Source organism: Amblyraja radiata, chromosome 2 (assembly GCF_010909765.2).
Source record: "Amblyraja radiata isolate CabotCenter1 chromosome 2, sAmbRad1.1.pri, whole genome shotgun sequence".
Classification (NCBI taxonomy): domain Eukaryota; kingdom Metazoa; phylum Chordata; class Chondrichthyes; order Rajiformes; family Rajidae; genus Amblyraja; species Amblyraja radiata.
The window spans coordinates 123,675,204-123,691,274 of record NC_045957.1 but is presented as its reverse complement, the minus strand read 5'-3'; the positions used below and the strand labels follow the sequence as shown (position 1 = coordinate 123,691,274).

The 16,071-nt window shown below is 47.9% G+C and overlaps 1 protein-coding gene across 2 annotated transcripts in view; it reads right to left on the bottom strand.

The window, feature by feature from the left end:
• Positions 1-259: 259 nt before the first annotated feature.
• The window catches only part of LOC116968266 (TBC1 domain family member 7-like), a 30,766-nt gene continuing 14,954 nt past the window's right edge, over positions 260-16,071 (bottom strand). For both annotated transcript variants that reach the window (XM_033014977.1, XM_033014967.1), the window contains exons 5-8: positions 12,519-12,656; positions 5,920-6,065; positions 2,526-2,655; positions 260-417 (exon numbers count right to left, since the gene is read on the bottom strand). In XM_033014977.1, coding sequence (XP_032870868.1) covers positions 331-417; positions 2,526-2,655; positions 5,920-6,065; positions 12,519-12,656 — 501 coding nt within the window. In that variant the 3' untranslated portion in view covers positions 260-330. The remainder of the gene's footprint in view (positions 418-2,525; positions 2,656-5,919; positions 6,066-12,518; positions 12,657-16,071) is intronic.

The following is a 16,071-nucleotide window of genomic DNA, read 5'->3' as shown; positions in this document are numbered from 1 at the left end:
ACGCACATCATACATTAACCCATTCACTCCTGGGATCATTCTTGTAAACCTCCTCTGGACCCTCTCCAGAGCCAGCACATCCTTCCTCAGATATGGGGCCCAAAACTGCTCACAATATTCCAAATGCAGCCTGACCAGCGCCTTATAGAGCCTCAGCATTACATCCCTGTTTTTGTATACAAGCCCTCTTGATATAAATGCCAGGATAGCGTTGGCCTGGCAGTATTGTCTTGTTTACTTGAAAGTCCAATTTTCAAAGTTTGTACAAAGTTATTTTAATAAATTATTACATAGAAGACAGTGGTCGATCTCTTTCATTCGAAGTATTAATTACACCGAGTGCATAGGAGCCCCCACGTATTTGTGCCACAAATCAATGGCCTTGCTGATGACTGCGTCTGTATTCTCTTGAGGAACCTAAACAAACACACAAAGAGCATATGTTTAAGAAGGAACTGCAGATGCTGGAAAAATCAAAGGTAGTCAAAAATGCTGGAGAAACTCAGCGAGTGAGGCAGCATCTATGGAGCGAAGGAATAGGTGACGTTACGGGTCGAGACCCGAAACGTCGCCTATTCCTTCACTCCATAGATGCTGCCTCACCCCTTGAGTTTCTCCAGCATTTTTGTCTACCCACAAAGAGTACATTGTTAGGTTGGAGAAAACTAATCAGATTAACAGCATCAAGTTAAGACTGCACAGTAGAGTCATAGAGTGATATACAGGCCCTTCGGCCCAACCTGCCCATGCCGACCAACATAATGTCCCATCTACACTAGTCCCACCTGCCTGCGTTTGGCCCATAACCCTCTAAACCTGTCCTATCCACGTGCTTGTCTAAATCATTTTATTTTCTCTGCCGTGAAAAATATCCACTGACTTGGCCTCCACAGCCGTCTGTGGCAATGAGTTCCACAGATTCACCACCCTCTGGCTAAAAGAAAAATCCTCACCTCTTTTCTCAAGGTATGTCTTTTAATTCTGAGGCTGTGGCCTCTGGTCCTAGACTCTCCCACCAGTGGAAACATCCTCTCCACATCCACTCTATCCAGGCCTTTCACTATTCAGTATGTTTCAATGAGGTGCCCCCTCATCCTTCTAAACTCCAGCGATTACAGGCCCAGTGCCGTCAAACGCTCATCATACGTTAACCCAACTCATTCCTGGGATCGTTCTTGTAAACCTCCTCTGGACCCTCTCCAGAGCCAGCACATCCTTCCTCATATACGGGGCCAAAAACTGCTCACAATACTTCAAATGCGGCCTGACAATACACAATACAATACAATTTATTTGTCACTTGAACCTCATAGAGGCTCAAATGAAATGTTGTTTCTGCAGTCATACACACAAGAAAAAAAGACCCAAGACACAACACAATTTACACAGACATCCATCACAGCGCATCTCCTCCTCGCTGTGATGGAAGGCAAAAAAACGTATCTCTCCCCTGCACTCCCCATTCCCCTCCCGATGTCAGAGTCAAAGCCCCCGGCGGGCGATGGCAATTGTCCCGCGGTCATTAACGCCGCGCCGGGTGATGCAAGGCCGCGCTCCGGGTCTTGTTGTTGGAGCCCCCGGCGGGCGCTAGCAAAGTCCCGCAGCCGTTGAAGCCACGCCGGGCGATGTCAGGCCCCGCTCCAGGCACTCCTCGACCCCGCGACTCGGGCGGGTGAAGTCGCCGTTGCGGAAGCCCCGAAAAGCGGTCTCCCAGCAGGGACCCGCGGGCTCCCGGTATTCCTGTCTGCCAGACCTGCGGTTGGAGCCTCCGAATCCCCGGGGTCGGGTCACAGCAGCGCGCCACCACCGCTCCACCCACTCCGAACTCGGCCGGCTCCGCGATGGTAAGTAGGTCCGCAGGCTCCGCGACTGGAGGCCCAGGTCGTTCCTGCTGGAGGCCGCTCCACGGTGCTAGGACCCAACGACAACGGAGACCCGACAGGGAAAAGGTCGGGTTCTCCGTGCAGGGGAAAGATTTTAAAAGTCCCCCACACACACACACACACACACACACACATCCCCCATCAAAAAAAAAACGACATTAAAACGGGACAAAAAATATCAAAAAGACAGACGGACTGCAGAGGCCGCTGCGACGTGAGTCGCGCCGCCGACTAGCAGTGCCTTAAAAAGCCTCAGCTTTGTGTGGTGCCTTGGTGAAATCTACTTGTGCGGCACGGTGGAGCAGCGGTAGAGCTTCTGCCTCACAGCGCCAGAGACCCGGGTTCGATTCCGACTACGGGTGCTGCCTGTACGGAGTTTGTACGTTCTCCCCGTGACCTGCGCGGGTTTTCTCCGAGACCTTCGATTTCCTCCCGCACTCCAAAGACGTGCAGGTTTGTAGGTTAATTGGCTTGGTACAAAATGTAAAATTGTCCCTCGTCTGTGTAGGGTGGTGCTAGTGTGCGGAGATCGCTGGTCGGCGCGGACCTGGTGGGCCTGTTTCCGCGCTGCATCTCTAAAGCACTGGGGACGCAAGTTACTTGAGAATAGCGCTGAAGATGTTTGCTGGCAAGGATACTTACGTTGAGAAGGAACTGTGTGATATTTTCCGCTTTATTCATTGCCATTAACTTCATCTTAAAAGTTAATAAAATTTCCATGGCCACGAAGACCAGAATTTTGCACGATCCGCTTATGACTTTATCCCAAACCCTGAAAAACAACCATCAGCATGATCAGCACATCCAAATATGTTTAAAATATCATCCTTATACAAATCAATACATTCGATGATGACAGGTTTGGTAGTTGAGGCAGGTACTGGAGCATTGTTTTAGCTTAGACACAAGATGCAAGAGTAAAGGGCCTGTCCCACTTAGGCGAATTTTTCGGCGACTGTCACAGTCGTAGCAGGTCACCAAAAATGCGGCGACTGGATCGCCCCCCCCGTCTACAATAATGTCTACGACAATCTACCACAACTTACCACCTAGTTGTCAATAAGCTACGGCAAGCTACCGACAACTGGCGACCCATTTGGACGTCCACCTACGACAACGTACGTCCACCCGCGACAAGCTTACGGCAAGGTAAGACAATAGACAATAGGTGCAGGAGTAGGCCATTCGGCCCTTCGAGCCAGCACCGCCATTCAATGTGATCGTGGCTGATCATCCACAATCAGTACCCCGTTCCTGCCTTCTCCCCATATCACCTGACTCCACTATCTTTAAGAGCCCTATCTAGCTCTCTCTTGAAAGTATCCAGAGAACCGGCCTCCACCGCCCTCTGAGGCAGAGAATTCCACAGACTCACAACTCTCTGTGAGAAAAAGTGTTTCCTCGTCTCCGTCCTAAATGGCTTACTCCTTATTCTTAAACTGTGGCCCCTGGTTCTGGACTCCTCCAACATCGGGAACATGTTTCCTGCCTCTAGCATGTCCAACCCCTTAATAATCTTATATGTTTCAATGAGATATCCTCTCATCCTTCTAAATTCCAGAGTATACAAGCCCAGCCGCTCCAATCTGTCAACATATGACAGTCCCGCCATCCCGGGAATTAACCTCATGAACCTACGCTGCACTCCCTCAATAACAAGAAAGTCCTTCCTCAAATTTGGAGACCAAAAATGCACTCAATACTCCAGGTGTGGTCTCACTAGAGCCTGTACAACTGCAGGAGGACCTCTTTGCTCCTATACTCAACTCCTCTTGTTATAAAGACCAACATGCCATTCGCTGCCTGCTGTACCTGCATTCTTACTTTCTGGTTAGACAATTCAGTCGCCGGTACCTGTCGCTGGTTGACGTAGGGAGTCGCCAATGAAGTCAGCACCCGGCGACAACCTACGACAGCACTGCCGTCAGGAGAAGTCAAGCTACGCTCATTGCCGTCAAGCCAACTGTCGCCGGCAAGTTTTGAACATTTCATAATCCAGCAGCGACCAGAAAAACGCTACGATTCTTTGGGCGACTGAGGAGACGACTCACGACCATACAGGCGACACCACGGCGACCATGTGGCGACAGCCTAGTCGCCTAAAAAATCATCTAAGGGGCATTACTTAGCGGGTGAGGCAGCATCTCTGGAGAGAAGGAATGGGCGACGTTTTGGGTCGAGACCCTTCTTCAGACTGATGTTTTAGTTTAGTTTAGTTTAGAGATGCAGCACAGAAACAGGCCCTTCGGCCCACCGAGTCAGCAGAGAACCGCTATCCCCGCACACTAACACCACCCAACACACAAACACGAGGGCCAATTTTACATTTTGCATCAAGCCAATTAACCTACAAACCTGTTAATTGGCTCAGTGCAAAATCCAAATTTTTGGAGTGTGGGAGGAAATCAAAGATCTCGGACCCACGCAGGTCACGGGAGAACGTACAAACTCCTTACAGACAGCGCCTTGGTCCGGATTGAACCCGGGTGTCTGGCGGTGGGAGGCAGCAACTCTACCGCTGCACCACCGTGCCGCATTTTTATACTGAATTCCCACGGATTTCCTCCAGCACTTTGTTCTCTTCTGGTTATCTAGATCGCTCTTGAAAGCATCCAGAGAATTGGCCTCCACCGCCTTCTAGGGCAGAGAATTCCACGGATCTCGTTGTACTTCCCCTTTTCCCAACTGCCACCAAGCTTTGTGTCATCTGCAAATTAGCTAATATTACTTCTAATTCCTTCATCCAAATCATTGAAGTATATTGTAAATAGTGCGGTACCCCACTAGTCACTGCCTGCCATTCTGAAAGGGACCCGTTAATCCCTACTCTTTGTTTCCTGTCTGCCAACCACTTCTCTATCCATGTCAGCACTCTACCCCCAATACCATGTGCCCTAATTTTGCCCACTAATCTCCTATGTGGGACCTTATCAAATGCTTTCTGAAAGTCCAGGTACACTACATCCACTGGCTGTGGGGTACTGATTGGGGATGATCAGCCCTGATCACACTGAATGGTGGTGCTGGCTTGAAGGGCCGAATGGCCGACTGTACCTATTGTCTATTGTCTCTCCCTTGTCTATTTTCCTAGTTACATCATCAAAAATCCCCGTACACTAACACTATCCCACGCACACAAGGGTGAATTTACAATTTTTACCGAAGCCGTTTAACCTACAAACCTTGGAATGTGGGAGAAAATCAGAGCACCCGGAGAAACCCCACGCAGGTCACGGGGAGAACGTGCAAACTCCTTACAGACAGCAACCGGTAGTCAGGATGGAACCCGGGTCCCTGACGCTGTGAGGCGGCAACTCTGCGCTATTCTTACATTTTTATACATAAGAATGATTTTATCTATGTATATTAAGATTTTTACTGAACTGTATGCAAACAGAGGAGTTTCACTGACAAAATGTTCCATTAGTCATATAGATACAATGTGGAAACAACTCGCCCACACCAGCCAACATGTCCCAGCTACACTAGTCCCACCTGCCTGCCTTGGTCCATATCTCTCCAAACCTGTCCTATCCATGTACCTGTCTAACTGTTTCTTAAACATTGGGATAGTCCCAACCTCAACTACCTCCTGTGGCAACTCGTTCCATACATCCACCACCCTTTGTGTGAAAAATTGACCCCTCAGATTCCTATTAAATCTTTTCCCCTTCACCTTGAACCCATGTCCTCTGGTCCTCGATTCCCCTACTCTGGGCAAGAGACTCTGTGCGTCTACCCGATCTATTCCTATCATGATTTTGTACACTTCTATAAGATCACCCCTCATCCTCCTGCGCTCCAAGGAATAGAGACCCAGCCTACTCAACCTCTCCCTGTAGCTCACACCCTCAAGATCTGGGAAAATCCTAGAAAAATCTTCTATGAACCCTTTCAAGCTTGACAATATCTTTCCTATAACGGTCCTCAGGACTGAACACAATTTTCTTAATGCCGTCTCACCATTGAATCATTGATGATATTTTACTCAGTAAAGCGACACAAGTACATTTTTATTGTAAACTTAAAGGCTTACCTTTGAAGGCTTGATTCCGGTAAGTAACCCGCAAAACAGTGTGTGAACCACACATCGTAGGGAAGTTTATTGATGGCCGAGCAAGTTTGGAGGTGAGCCAGGAGTTTGCTGTCTTCCAGGTTCAGGTAATGTTCAAGGCTCTTTGGCTACACAGTGGATAAAAGGCAAGGGCAAGTTTATACCTCACGCTGCCTCGGCAAGGCCAGCAGCATAATCAGGGCCCAGTCTCACCCCCGGCCACTCCCTCTTCTCCCCTCTCCCATCGGGCAAGAGGTACAGAAGTGTGAAAACAAACGCACATCTCCAGATTCAGGGACAGTTTCTTCCCAGCTGTTATCAGGCAACTGAACCGTCCCACCACCAACTGGAGCAACGATATACCTCATTGGATATCCTTGGGCTATAATTGAATTTTATGTTGCATTAAATGTTCTACCCTTTATCTGAAGAAGGTTCTCGACTCCATAGCTCCATAGATGCTGCCTCACCCGCTGAGTTTCTCCAGCATTTTTGTCCACCTATCCTTTATCTGTACATTCTAGACAACTTGATTGTAATCATGTCTTCCCTTTGATTGGATAGCACTCAACAAAAAGCTTTTCACTGTACCTCGGTACATGTTATAATAATAAACTAAACAAAACAGTTTTGCTTTTTATTCCATGTTGATTTAAGTATACGGCAGGGAATCAGGCCCTTCAGCCCAACTTGTCCATGCTGAATCATTTTAGTTTTAGTTTTTAGTTTTAGAGATACAGCACGGAAACAGGCCACCGAGTCCTCGCTGACCAGCGATCTCCGCACCTTAATATTATCCTACACACACTTAGGACAATTTATACTTATACCAAGCCCAATTAACCTACATACCTGCACGTCTTTGGAGCGTGGAAGGAAACACCCAGAGAAAACCCACGCAGGTCACGGGGAGAACGTACAAGCTCCGTACAGACAGCACCCGTAGTCGGGATGGAACCCGGGTCTCTGGTGCTGCAAGCGCAGTAATTCCCCTGTCCCACTTAGGAAACCTGAACGGAAACTTCTGGAGACTTTGCGCCCCACCCAAGGTTTCTGTGCGGTTCCCGGAGGTTGCAGGTGGTTGCCAGAGGTTGCAGGTAGTGAAAGCAGGTAGGGAGACTGACAAAAACCTCTGGGAACCGCACGGAAACCTTGGGTGGGGCGCAAAGTCTCCAGAGGTTTCCATTCAGGTTTCCAAAGTGGGACAGGGGCATTAGGCAGCAACACTACCGCTGCACCACCGTGGCCGCATACTCTTGTCCCACCTGCTATGTTTGGCCCATATCAATAGACAATAGACAACAGGTGCACGAGTAGGCCATTTGGCCCTTCAAGCCAGCACCGCCATTCAATGTGATCATGGCTGATCATCCCCAATCAGTACCCCGTTCCTGCCTTCTCCCCACATCCCCTGACTCCGCTATTTTTAAATGCTCTATCTAGCTCTCTCTTGAAAGTATCCAGAGAACCTGCCTCCACCGCCCTCTGAGGCAGAGAATTCCACAGACTCATTACTCTCTGTGAAAAAAAGTGTTTCCTCATCTCCGTTCTAAATGGCTTACTCCTATATTCTTAAACTGTGGCCCCTGGTTCTGGACTCCCCCAACATCGGGAACATGTTTCCTGCCTCTTGCGTGTCCAAACCCTTAACAATCTTCTATGTTTCAATGAGATATCCTCTCATCCTTCTAAACTCCAGAGTGTACAAACCCAGCCGCTCCATTCTCTCAGCATATGACAGTCCCGCCATCCCGGGAATTAACCTCGTGAATCAACGCTGCACTCCCTCAATAGCAAGAATGGCCTTCCTCAAATTAGGGGACCAAATATCCCTCAACGTAAAGTCGGGTGTGTTGTGCACTCTACAGTGCCGTGTTATAGATGAGATGTTTAACTTTGGCCCTCTCTGCCCCCACAGATTGAAGTAGTTAGAGAGTCATTCAGCCTGATACTGGCCCTTTGGCCCAACTAGCCCACACCGGCCAACGTCCCATTTACACTAGGCCCACCTGCCTGCGTTTGGCCCATATTGGCCCGTATAGGAGCAGGGAGGTTCTACTGCAGTTGTACAGGGTCTTGGTGAGACCACACCTGGAGTATTGCGTACAGTTTTGGTCTCCAAATCTGAGGAAGGACATTATTGCCATAGAGGGAGTGCAGAGAAGGTTCACCAGACTGATTCCTGGGATGTCAGGACTGTCTTATGAAGAAAGACTGGATAGACTTAGTTTATACTCTCTAGAATTTAGGAGATTGAGAGGGGATCTTATAGAAACGTACAAAATTCTTAAGGGGTTGGACAGGCTAGATGCAGGAAGATTGCTCCCGATGTTGGGGAAGTCCAGGACAAGGGGTCACAGCTTAAGGATAAGGGGGAAATCCTTTAAAATCGAGATGAGAAGAACTTTTTTCACACAGAGAGTGGTGAATCTCTGGAACTCCCTGCCACAGAGGGTAGTCGAGGCCAGTTCATTGGCTATATTTAAGAGGGAGTTAGATGTGGCCCTTGTGGCTAAGGGGATCAGAGGGTATGGAGAGAAGGCAGGTACGGGATACTGAGTTGGATGATCAGCCATGATCATCTTGAATGGCGGTGCAGGCTCGAAGGGCCGAATGGCCTACTCCTGCACCTAATTTCTATGTTTCTATGTTTCTATCCCTCTAAACCTAACCTATCTATGGACCTGTCTAAATATTTCTTCAAAGTTCCATATACCCATCGCCCTAATGTGTGGAAAAGGTACCCCTCAGGTTGTACCCCTCTATCAGATCAACCCCCTCATCCTCCTGCGCTTCAAGGAATAAAGTCCCAGCCTGCTCAACCTCTCCCTATAGTATCTTCACACCCTCGAGTCCTGGCAACATCCTCGTAAATCTTCTCCGCACCTTTCCAGCTGATCAACATCTTTGATGACTAAACTGAACACAATTATCCAAATGTGTAGAAAGAACTGCAGATGCGGTTTAAAATCAAAAATAAGAAGACAGTTAGGCAGGTACATGGATGGGACAGGTTTGGAGGGATATGGGCCAAACGCCGTCAGGTGGGACTATGTTGATGGGAAGTGTACATATATATATATTTCTTCTCCATGGATTGTCACCTTGTCGTGGTGAGAAGCTTGTGTGGTCCTGAGATCCTGAGAGCGTGCCGTCTGGAGCTATGCTCCTGGTAGGGCCACCCATGGCGGTAAGGTCAAGGGGGAGGTCTCTGACAAAGAGCCAATCCAACCAAGACCTCAACGGTGGAACAGGCGGAGGACGATGGCTGACCTTAGTGGAGCGTCACAACGGGTGGGAAGGCGGATGAAGGCTGCAGCAGAAAAGGTCTCCGGTCGTCTTGGACTCCATGCCACTAGATCCTGACCCAGATCTGTCAAGGACCTTGGGGTGGCTGCCTGTTCACCAGTCTCCACACGTTAAATAAAGTCATGCACAGGCGTCCTCCATGAGAGGACAGTCACGCTCGTTTGAGTGACCCCCGATGATGACATGTATATATATACAATGGCTTGCAAAAGTTTTCATACCCCTTGAACTTTTCCACATTTTGTCACGTTACAACCACAAACGTAAAAGTATTTTATTGGGATTTATGTGATAGACCAACACAAGTGGTGCATAATTGTGAAGTGGAAGGAAAATGATACATGGTTTTCAAATTTTTTTACAAATAAAAAAATGAAAAGTGTGGCGTGCAAAAGTATTCAGCCCCCCCTGAGTCAATACTTTGTAGAACCACCTTTCGCTGCAATTACAGCTGCAAGTCTTTGGGGTATGTCTCTACCAGCTTTGCACATCTAGAGACGAAGTTTTGCCCATCTTCTTTGCAAAATAGCTCAAGCTCAGTCAGATTGGATGGAGAAGGCGTCTGTGAACAGCAATTTGCAAGTCTTGCCAGAGATTCTCAATTGGATTTAGGTCTGGACTTTGACTGGACCATTCTAACACATGAATATGCTTTGATCTAAACCATTCCATTGTAGCTCTGGCTGTATGTTTAGGGTCGTTGTCCTGCTGGAAGGTGAACCTCCGCCCCAGTCTCAAGTCTTTTGCACACTCTAACAGGTTTTCTTCCAAGATTGCCCTGTATTTGGCTCCATCCATCTTCCCATCAACTCTGACCAGCTTCCCTGTCCCTGCTGAAGAAAAGCATCCCCCAGCATGATGCTGCCACCATCATGTTTCACAGTGGGGATGGTGTTTCAGGGTGATGTGCAGTGTTAGTTTTCCGCCAACATAGCGTTTTTCATTTAGGCCAAAAATTTCAATTTTTGGTCTCATCTGACCAGAGCACCTTCCTCCACATGTTTGCTGTGTCCCCCGCATGGCTTGTGGCAAACTGCAAACGGGACTTCTTATGGCTTTTTTACAAACAATGGCTTCTTCTTGCCACTCTTCCATAAAGGCCCGATTTGTGGAGTGCACGACTAATAGTTGTCCTGTGGACAGATTTCTCCCACCTGAGCTGTGGATCTCTGCAGCTCCTCCAGAGTTACCATGGGCCTCTTGACTGCTTCTCTGATCAATGCTCTCCTTGCCCGGCCTGTCAGTTTAGGTGGACGGCCATGTCTTGGTAGGTTTGCAGTTGTGCCATACTCTTTCCATTTTCGGATGATGGATTGAACAGTGCTCCGTGAGATGTTCAAAGCTTGGGATATTTTTTTATAACCTAACCCCTGCTTTAAACTTCTCCACAACTTATCCCTGACCTGTCTGGTGTGTTCCCTGGGCTTCATGATGCTGTTTGTTCACTAATGTTCTCTAAGCAAACCTCTGAGGCCTTCACAGAACAGCTGTATTTATACTGAGATTAGATTACACACAAGTGGACTCTATTTACTAATTAGGTGACTTCTGAAGGCAAGTGGTTGCACTGGATTTTATTTAGGGGTATCAGAGTAAAGGGGGCTGAATACTTTTGCACGCCACACTTTTCAGTTTTTTATTTGTAAAAAAATTTGAAACCATGTATCATTTTCCTTCCACTTCACAATTATGCGCCACTTTGTGTTGGTCTATCACATAAAATCCCAATAAAATACATTTACGTTTGGGGTTGTAACGTGACAAAATGTGGAAAGGTTCAAGGGGTATGAATACCTTTGCAAGCCACTGTACATATATAGGTAGGAAAGAACTACAGATGCTGGTTTAAATCCAAGTTAGACACAAAATGCTGGAGTAACTCAGCAGGAGGAAGGCAGCATCTCTGGAGAGAAGGAATGAGTGGCATTTCGGGTCGAGACCCTTCTTCAGACTGATGTCAGGGGAGTGGGCGGGTACAGAGATAGAATGTAGTCGGAGGCAGAAAGACTGGTGGGAGAACTGGGAAGGGAGAGGGGATGGAGAGGGAAAGCAAGGGCTATTTGAAGTTAGAGAAGTCAATGTTCATACCGTTGGGGTGTAAACTACACAAGCGAAATATGAGGTGCTGCTCCTCCAATTTGTGCTGGGCCTCACTCTGACAATGGAGGAGGCCCAGGATAGAAAGGTCAGATTGGAATGGGAGGGGGAGTTGAAGTGCTGAGCAACCGGGAGATCAGGTAGGTTTAGGCGGATTGGCGGAGGTGTTCAATAAAACGATCGCTGAGCCTGCGCTTGGTCTCGTTGATGTACAGGAGCCCACACCTATGTGGCCTCACCAATGTATTGCACTTAATAAGTGCAGTCTGCTTTTCATCAATTAGGGAAGGTGGGAGGTCGTATTGCAGTTATATATGACGTTGGTGAGGCACAATTAGAGTATTGTGTACAGATTCATGAGAGGGATACATCAGGTATTCAAGTGCACACACTCTTTTGCCCAGAGTAGGGGACATAGGTTTAAGGTGAAGGGGGAAAGGTTTAATAGGAACATGAGGGGTAACGTTCAAATACAGAGGGTGGTGGGTGAATGGAACGAGCTGCCAGAGGAGGTAGTTGAGGCTGGGACTATCACAATATTTAGGAAACATTTAGACAGGTACATGGATAGGACAGGTTTAGAGGGATATGGACCAAACACAGGCAGGTGGGACTAATGTAGGTGGGGCATGTTGGCCGGCGTGGGAAAGTTGGGCCGAAGGGCCTGTTCCCCTGCAGTATCACTCTATGACTCTAATTGACACTCCTAATCACATTACATTAGAAGGATGAGAGGGAATCTTATAGAAACATATAAGATTATTAAGGGATTGGACAGGCTAGATGCAGGAAAAATGCCCCCGATGTTGGGGGAGTCCATAACCAGGCGCCACAGTTTAAGAATAAGGGGTTGGCCATTTAGAACGGAGGAGATGAGGAAAAACTTTTTCACTCAGAGAATTGTGAATCTGTGGAATTGTCTGCCTCAGAAGGCGGTGGAGGCCAATTCACTGGATGTTTTCAAGTGAGAGTTGGATTTAGCCCTCAGGGCTAGCGGAATCAAGGGATATGGGGAGAAAGCAGGAACGGGGTGCTGATTCTGGATGATCAGCTATGATCATATTGAATGGCGGTGCTGGCTCGAAGGGCCGAATGGCCTACTCCTGCACCCATTTCTATGGAGGTGAATTCACTTGGAGTTTTGTGATCAATTTTGACTTCAGCGAGCTACTTACCAAGTGCGGCAGCGAATCTCCGTATTTATGATAGAATTGCTTCACAAAACACTTGACCAGCCAGTATGAATCGACATCATTCTCCATCATCTCGTCCATCGCTTCGGCAATTGCGATTAACATTTTGTCCTCGGGTCCCTGTGACAAATAACGGCAATAACAGCGTTAAAATATTACGATGCTATATACCCATGTTTCTTACGCTGTTGAAAAGACGTTGTCAAGCTGGAAAGGGCGCAGAGAAGATTTACCAGGATGTTGCCAGGACTAGAGGGTGTGAGAGCTATAGGGAGAGGTTGAGTAGGCTGGGTCTCTATTCCTTGGAGCGCAGGAGGATAAGGGGTGACCTTACAGAGGTGTACAAAATCATGAGAGGAATAGCGGAGTCAGGGGATATGGGGAGAAGGCAGGAACGGGGTACTGATTGGGGATGATCAGCCATGATCACATTGAATGGCGGTGCTGGCTCGAAGGACCAATGGCCTACTCCTGCACCTATTGTTTATTGTCTATAATAGATCGTGTAGACGAACAGAGTAGGGGAATCGAGGACCAGAGGACATAGGTTTAAGGTGATGGGGGGGGGAAGAAAGATTTAATAGGAACATGAGGGGTAACATTTTCACACAGAGGGTGGTGGGTGTATGGAATAAGTTGCCGGAGGAGGTAGTTGAGGCTGGGACTATCCCAACATTTAAGAAGCAGTTAGACAGGTACATGGATAGGACGGGTTTGGAGGGATATGGACCAAACGCTGGCTGGTGGGACTGGTGTAGTTGGGAATTGTTGGCTGGCGGGGACAAGTTGGGCCGAAGGGCCTGTTTCCACGCTGTTTCACTATGATTCTATGAGAAGGGGCATATCATTGCATAACTGATATTTTAATTTGTAAACGTTTCCGATTTTATTAGCTTACAAATACCATATTATTTCAATATCGAATAATGTTATCATCCCGTGTTATATTCATATTGAATAATTAACTCAACTGTGAAGGCTTTTTAAATAGTATTTCACTATTTGATTCGTACGGGTGTCAGGGGTTATGGGGAGAAGGCAGGAGAATGGGGTTGAGAGGGAAAGATAGATCAGCCGCGATTGAATGGCAGAGTAGACGATGGGCCGAATGGCCTAATTCTGCTCCTATCACTTATGAACGTGAAAATAAGTTTAGTTTAGCTTTATTATTGCCTCGTGTACTGGGGATACATTGAAAAGCTTTTTTGTTGTGTGCTAACCAGTCATCGGAGAGACTATACATGATTACAATCGAGCCGTCCACAGTGTACAGACACAGGATAAAGTTTAGAAGGATATGGGCCAAATGCAGGGAGGTGGGACTGTCTACTCTAAACATGATTGGTTAACACGCCACAAAAGCTGCAGTAACTCAGCGGGTCAGGCAGCATCTGTGGAGAACATGGATAGGTGACGTTTCGGGTCGGGATCCTTCTTCAGACCATTAAAACTTTAGACCCTTTCAACCTTTCTAAACGTGGCTGTCCAAATGTCTATTATATGTCATAGTGCCTGCCTCATCTACCTCCTCTGGCATCTAAGTCCATACACCCACCAACCTCTGTGTGGAAAAGTTGCTCATGAGGGCAATCCCAAAATAATTCAGATGGGGCATGTTGGGCCGAAGGGTCTGTCTCCACGCTGTGTGACTCTATGACTCTATGCAGTAGGAGGCCGCTCAGCCCATCGCGTTTGGGTTAGCACTCTGCCAGATCCACCGATTACCACATTCTCTGTTGCGCCACCAATTTCACCTTGCTCTGTAGAACATAGAACATATCGCAGGAACAGGTCCTTCGGCCCAACTTGCCTTATCTGAATAATTTTGGGATTAAACGCACGGGCAACTTTTCCACACAGAGGGTGGTGGGAGAATCTCTCTTGTAGCTAACCCACTCTCATCCAGGTGGGATTCTGGTCAAACTCTTGTGCTGGAAAGGGTGCAGAGAAGATTTAGGAAGACGTTGCCAGGACCCGAGGGCCTGAGCTATTGGGAGAGGGTATGTCGAAACACGAACCCACTGCAGGCGAGGCAGCCAACTCGCAGCGCCATCGCTCGCAACGCCACCGCAACCGGAACTGAATGATGTGCTTCTTTACAAGAACGTAAACCCGTGTAAAACGCCATGTGCCTGTAATCCTCAATCCCTCTAATCCCTGCACTTCCATGTGCCTATCCCAAAGCCTCTTAAACGCCACTATCGTATCTGCCTCCACCACCACCACCCCTGGCAGCTCGTTCCCAGGCACCCACCACCCTCTGTGTGAAAAAATCCTGCCTCGCACATCTCCATTAGACTTTGCCCCTCACACCTTGTGATTACTTTCATTAATCAAATCACATTTATTTATAAAGCACATTTAAAACAACCCACGTTGACCAAAGTGCTGTACAGACCAGAGCAGGTAGCTAAAATCACAAACAGAAACAGACAGATACAGGAATGCACACAGCACGCAGGTACAAATAATCAGCTCAAAGACACAAAACAAAGAACAGCAACATTAGTACGGGTGTCAGGGGTTATGGGGAGAAGGCAGGAGAACGGGGCTAGGAGGGAGAGATAGATCAGCCATGATTGAATGGCGGTAGACTTGATGGGTCAAATGGCCTAATTCTACTCCTATCACTTGTGATCTTATAGTACAGCTATGTCCTCTGGTGTTGCACCCTGGGAAAGAGGTTCTGGTAGTCACCCCCATCTATGCCTCTCTTCATTGTCTCTGCTTCTATCAGGTCTCCCCTCAGCCTGTGACTCTCCAGAGAAAAGTGGCGCAGCGGTAGAGTTGCTGCCTTACTGCGCCAGAGACCAGGCTTTGATCCTGACTACTGGTGCTGTCTGTACGGAGTTTGCACGTTCTCTCCGGTTTGCTCCCACACTCCAAAAGACGTACAGGTTTGAAGGCTCATTTGGCTTTGGTAAATATTGTAAATTGTACCTAGTGTGTGTAGGACAGTGCCAGTGTGCGGTCAGCGCGGACTCGGCGGGCCGAAGGGCCCGTTTTCGTGCTGTATCTCTAAACTAAACAACCTCAGTTTGTCCAGCCTATCCTTGCGGCTAACATCTGACTTTTATTTCAGTTCATAAGTTATAGGAGTAGAATTAGGCCGTTCAGCCCATGCCGCCATTCATTCATGGCTGATCTCTGCCTGCTAATCCTATCTTCCTGTCTTCTCCCCACATCCCTTGACACCCGTTCCAATCAAGAATTTGTCCAAGGTAGACAAAAGTGCTGGAGAAACTCAGCGGGTGCAGCAGCATCTAAGGAGCGAAGGAAATAGACAACGTTTCGGGCCAAAACCCTTCTTCAGACTGATGAAGGGTGGGGGGGGGGGGGAATGGGGAGAAGAAAGGGAAAAGGAAGAGGAGGAACCCGAGGGCTGAGGGAGAGCTGAGAAGGACTATCAGAAATTGGTGATTTCAATGTTTATGCCGCTAGGGTGCAGACTGCATAAGCGGAATATGAGGTGCTGCTCCTCCAATTTCCGGTGGTGCTCACTTTAGCTATGGAGGAGGCCCAGGACAGAGAGGTC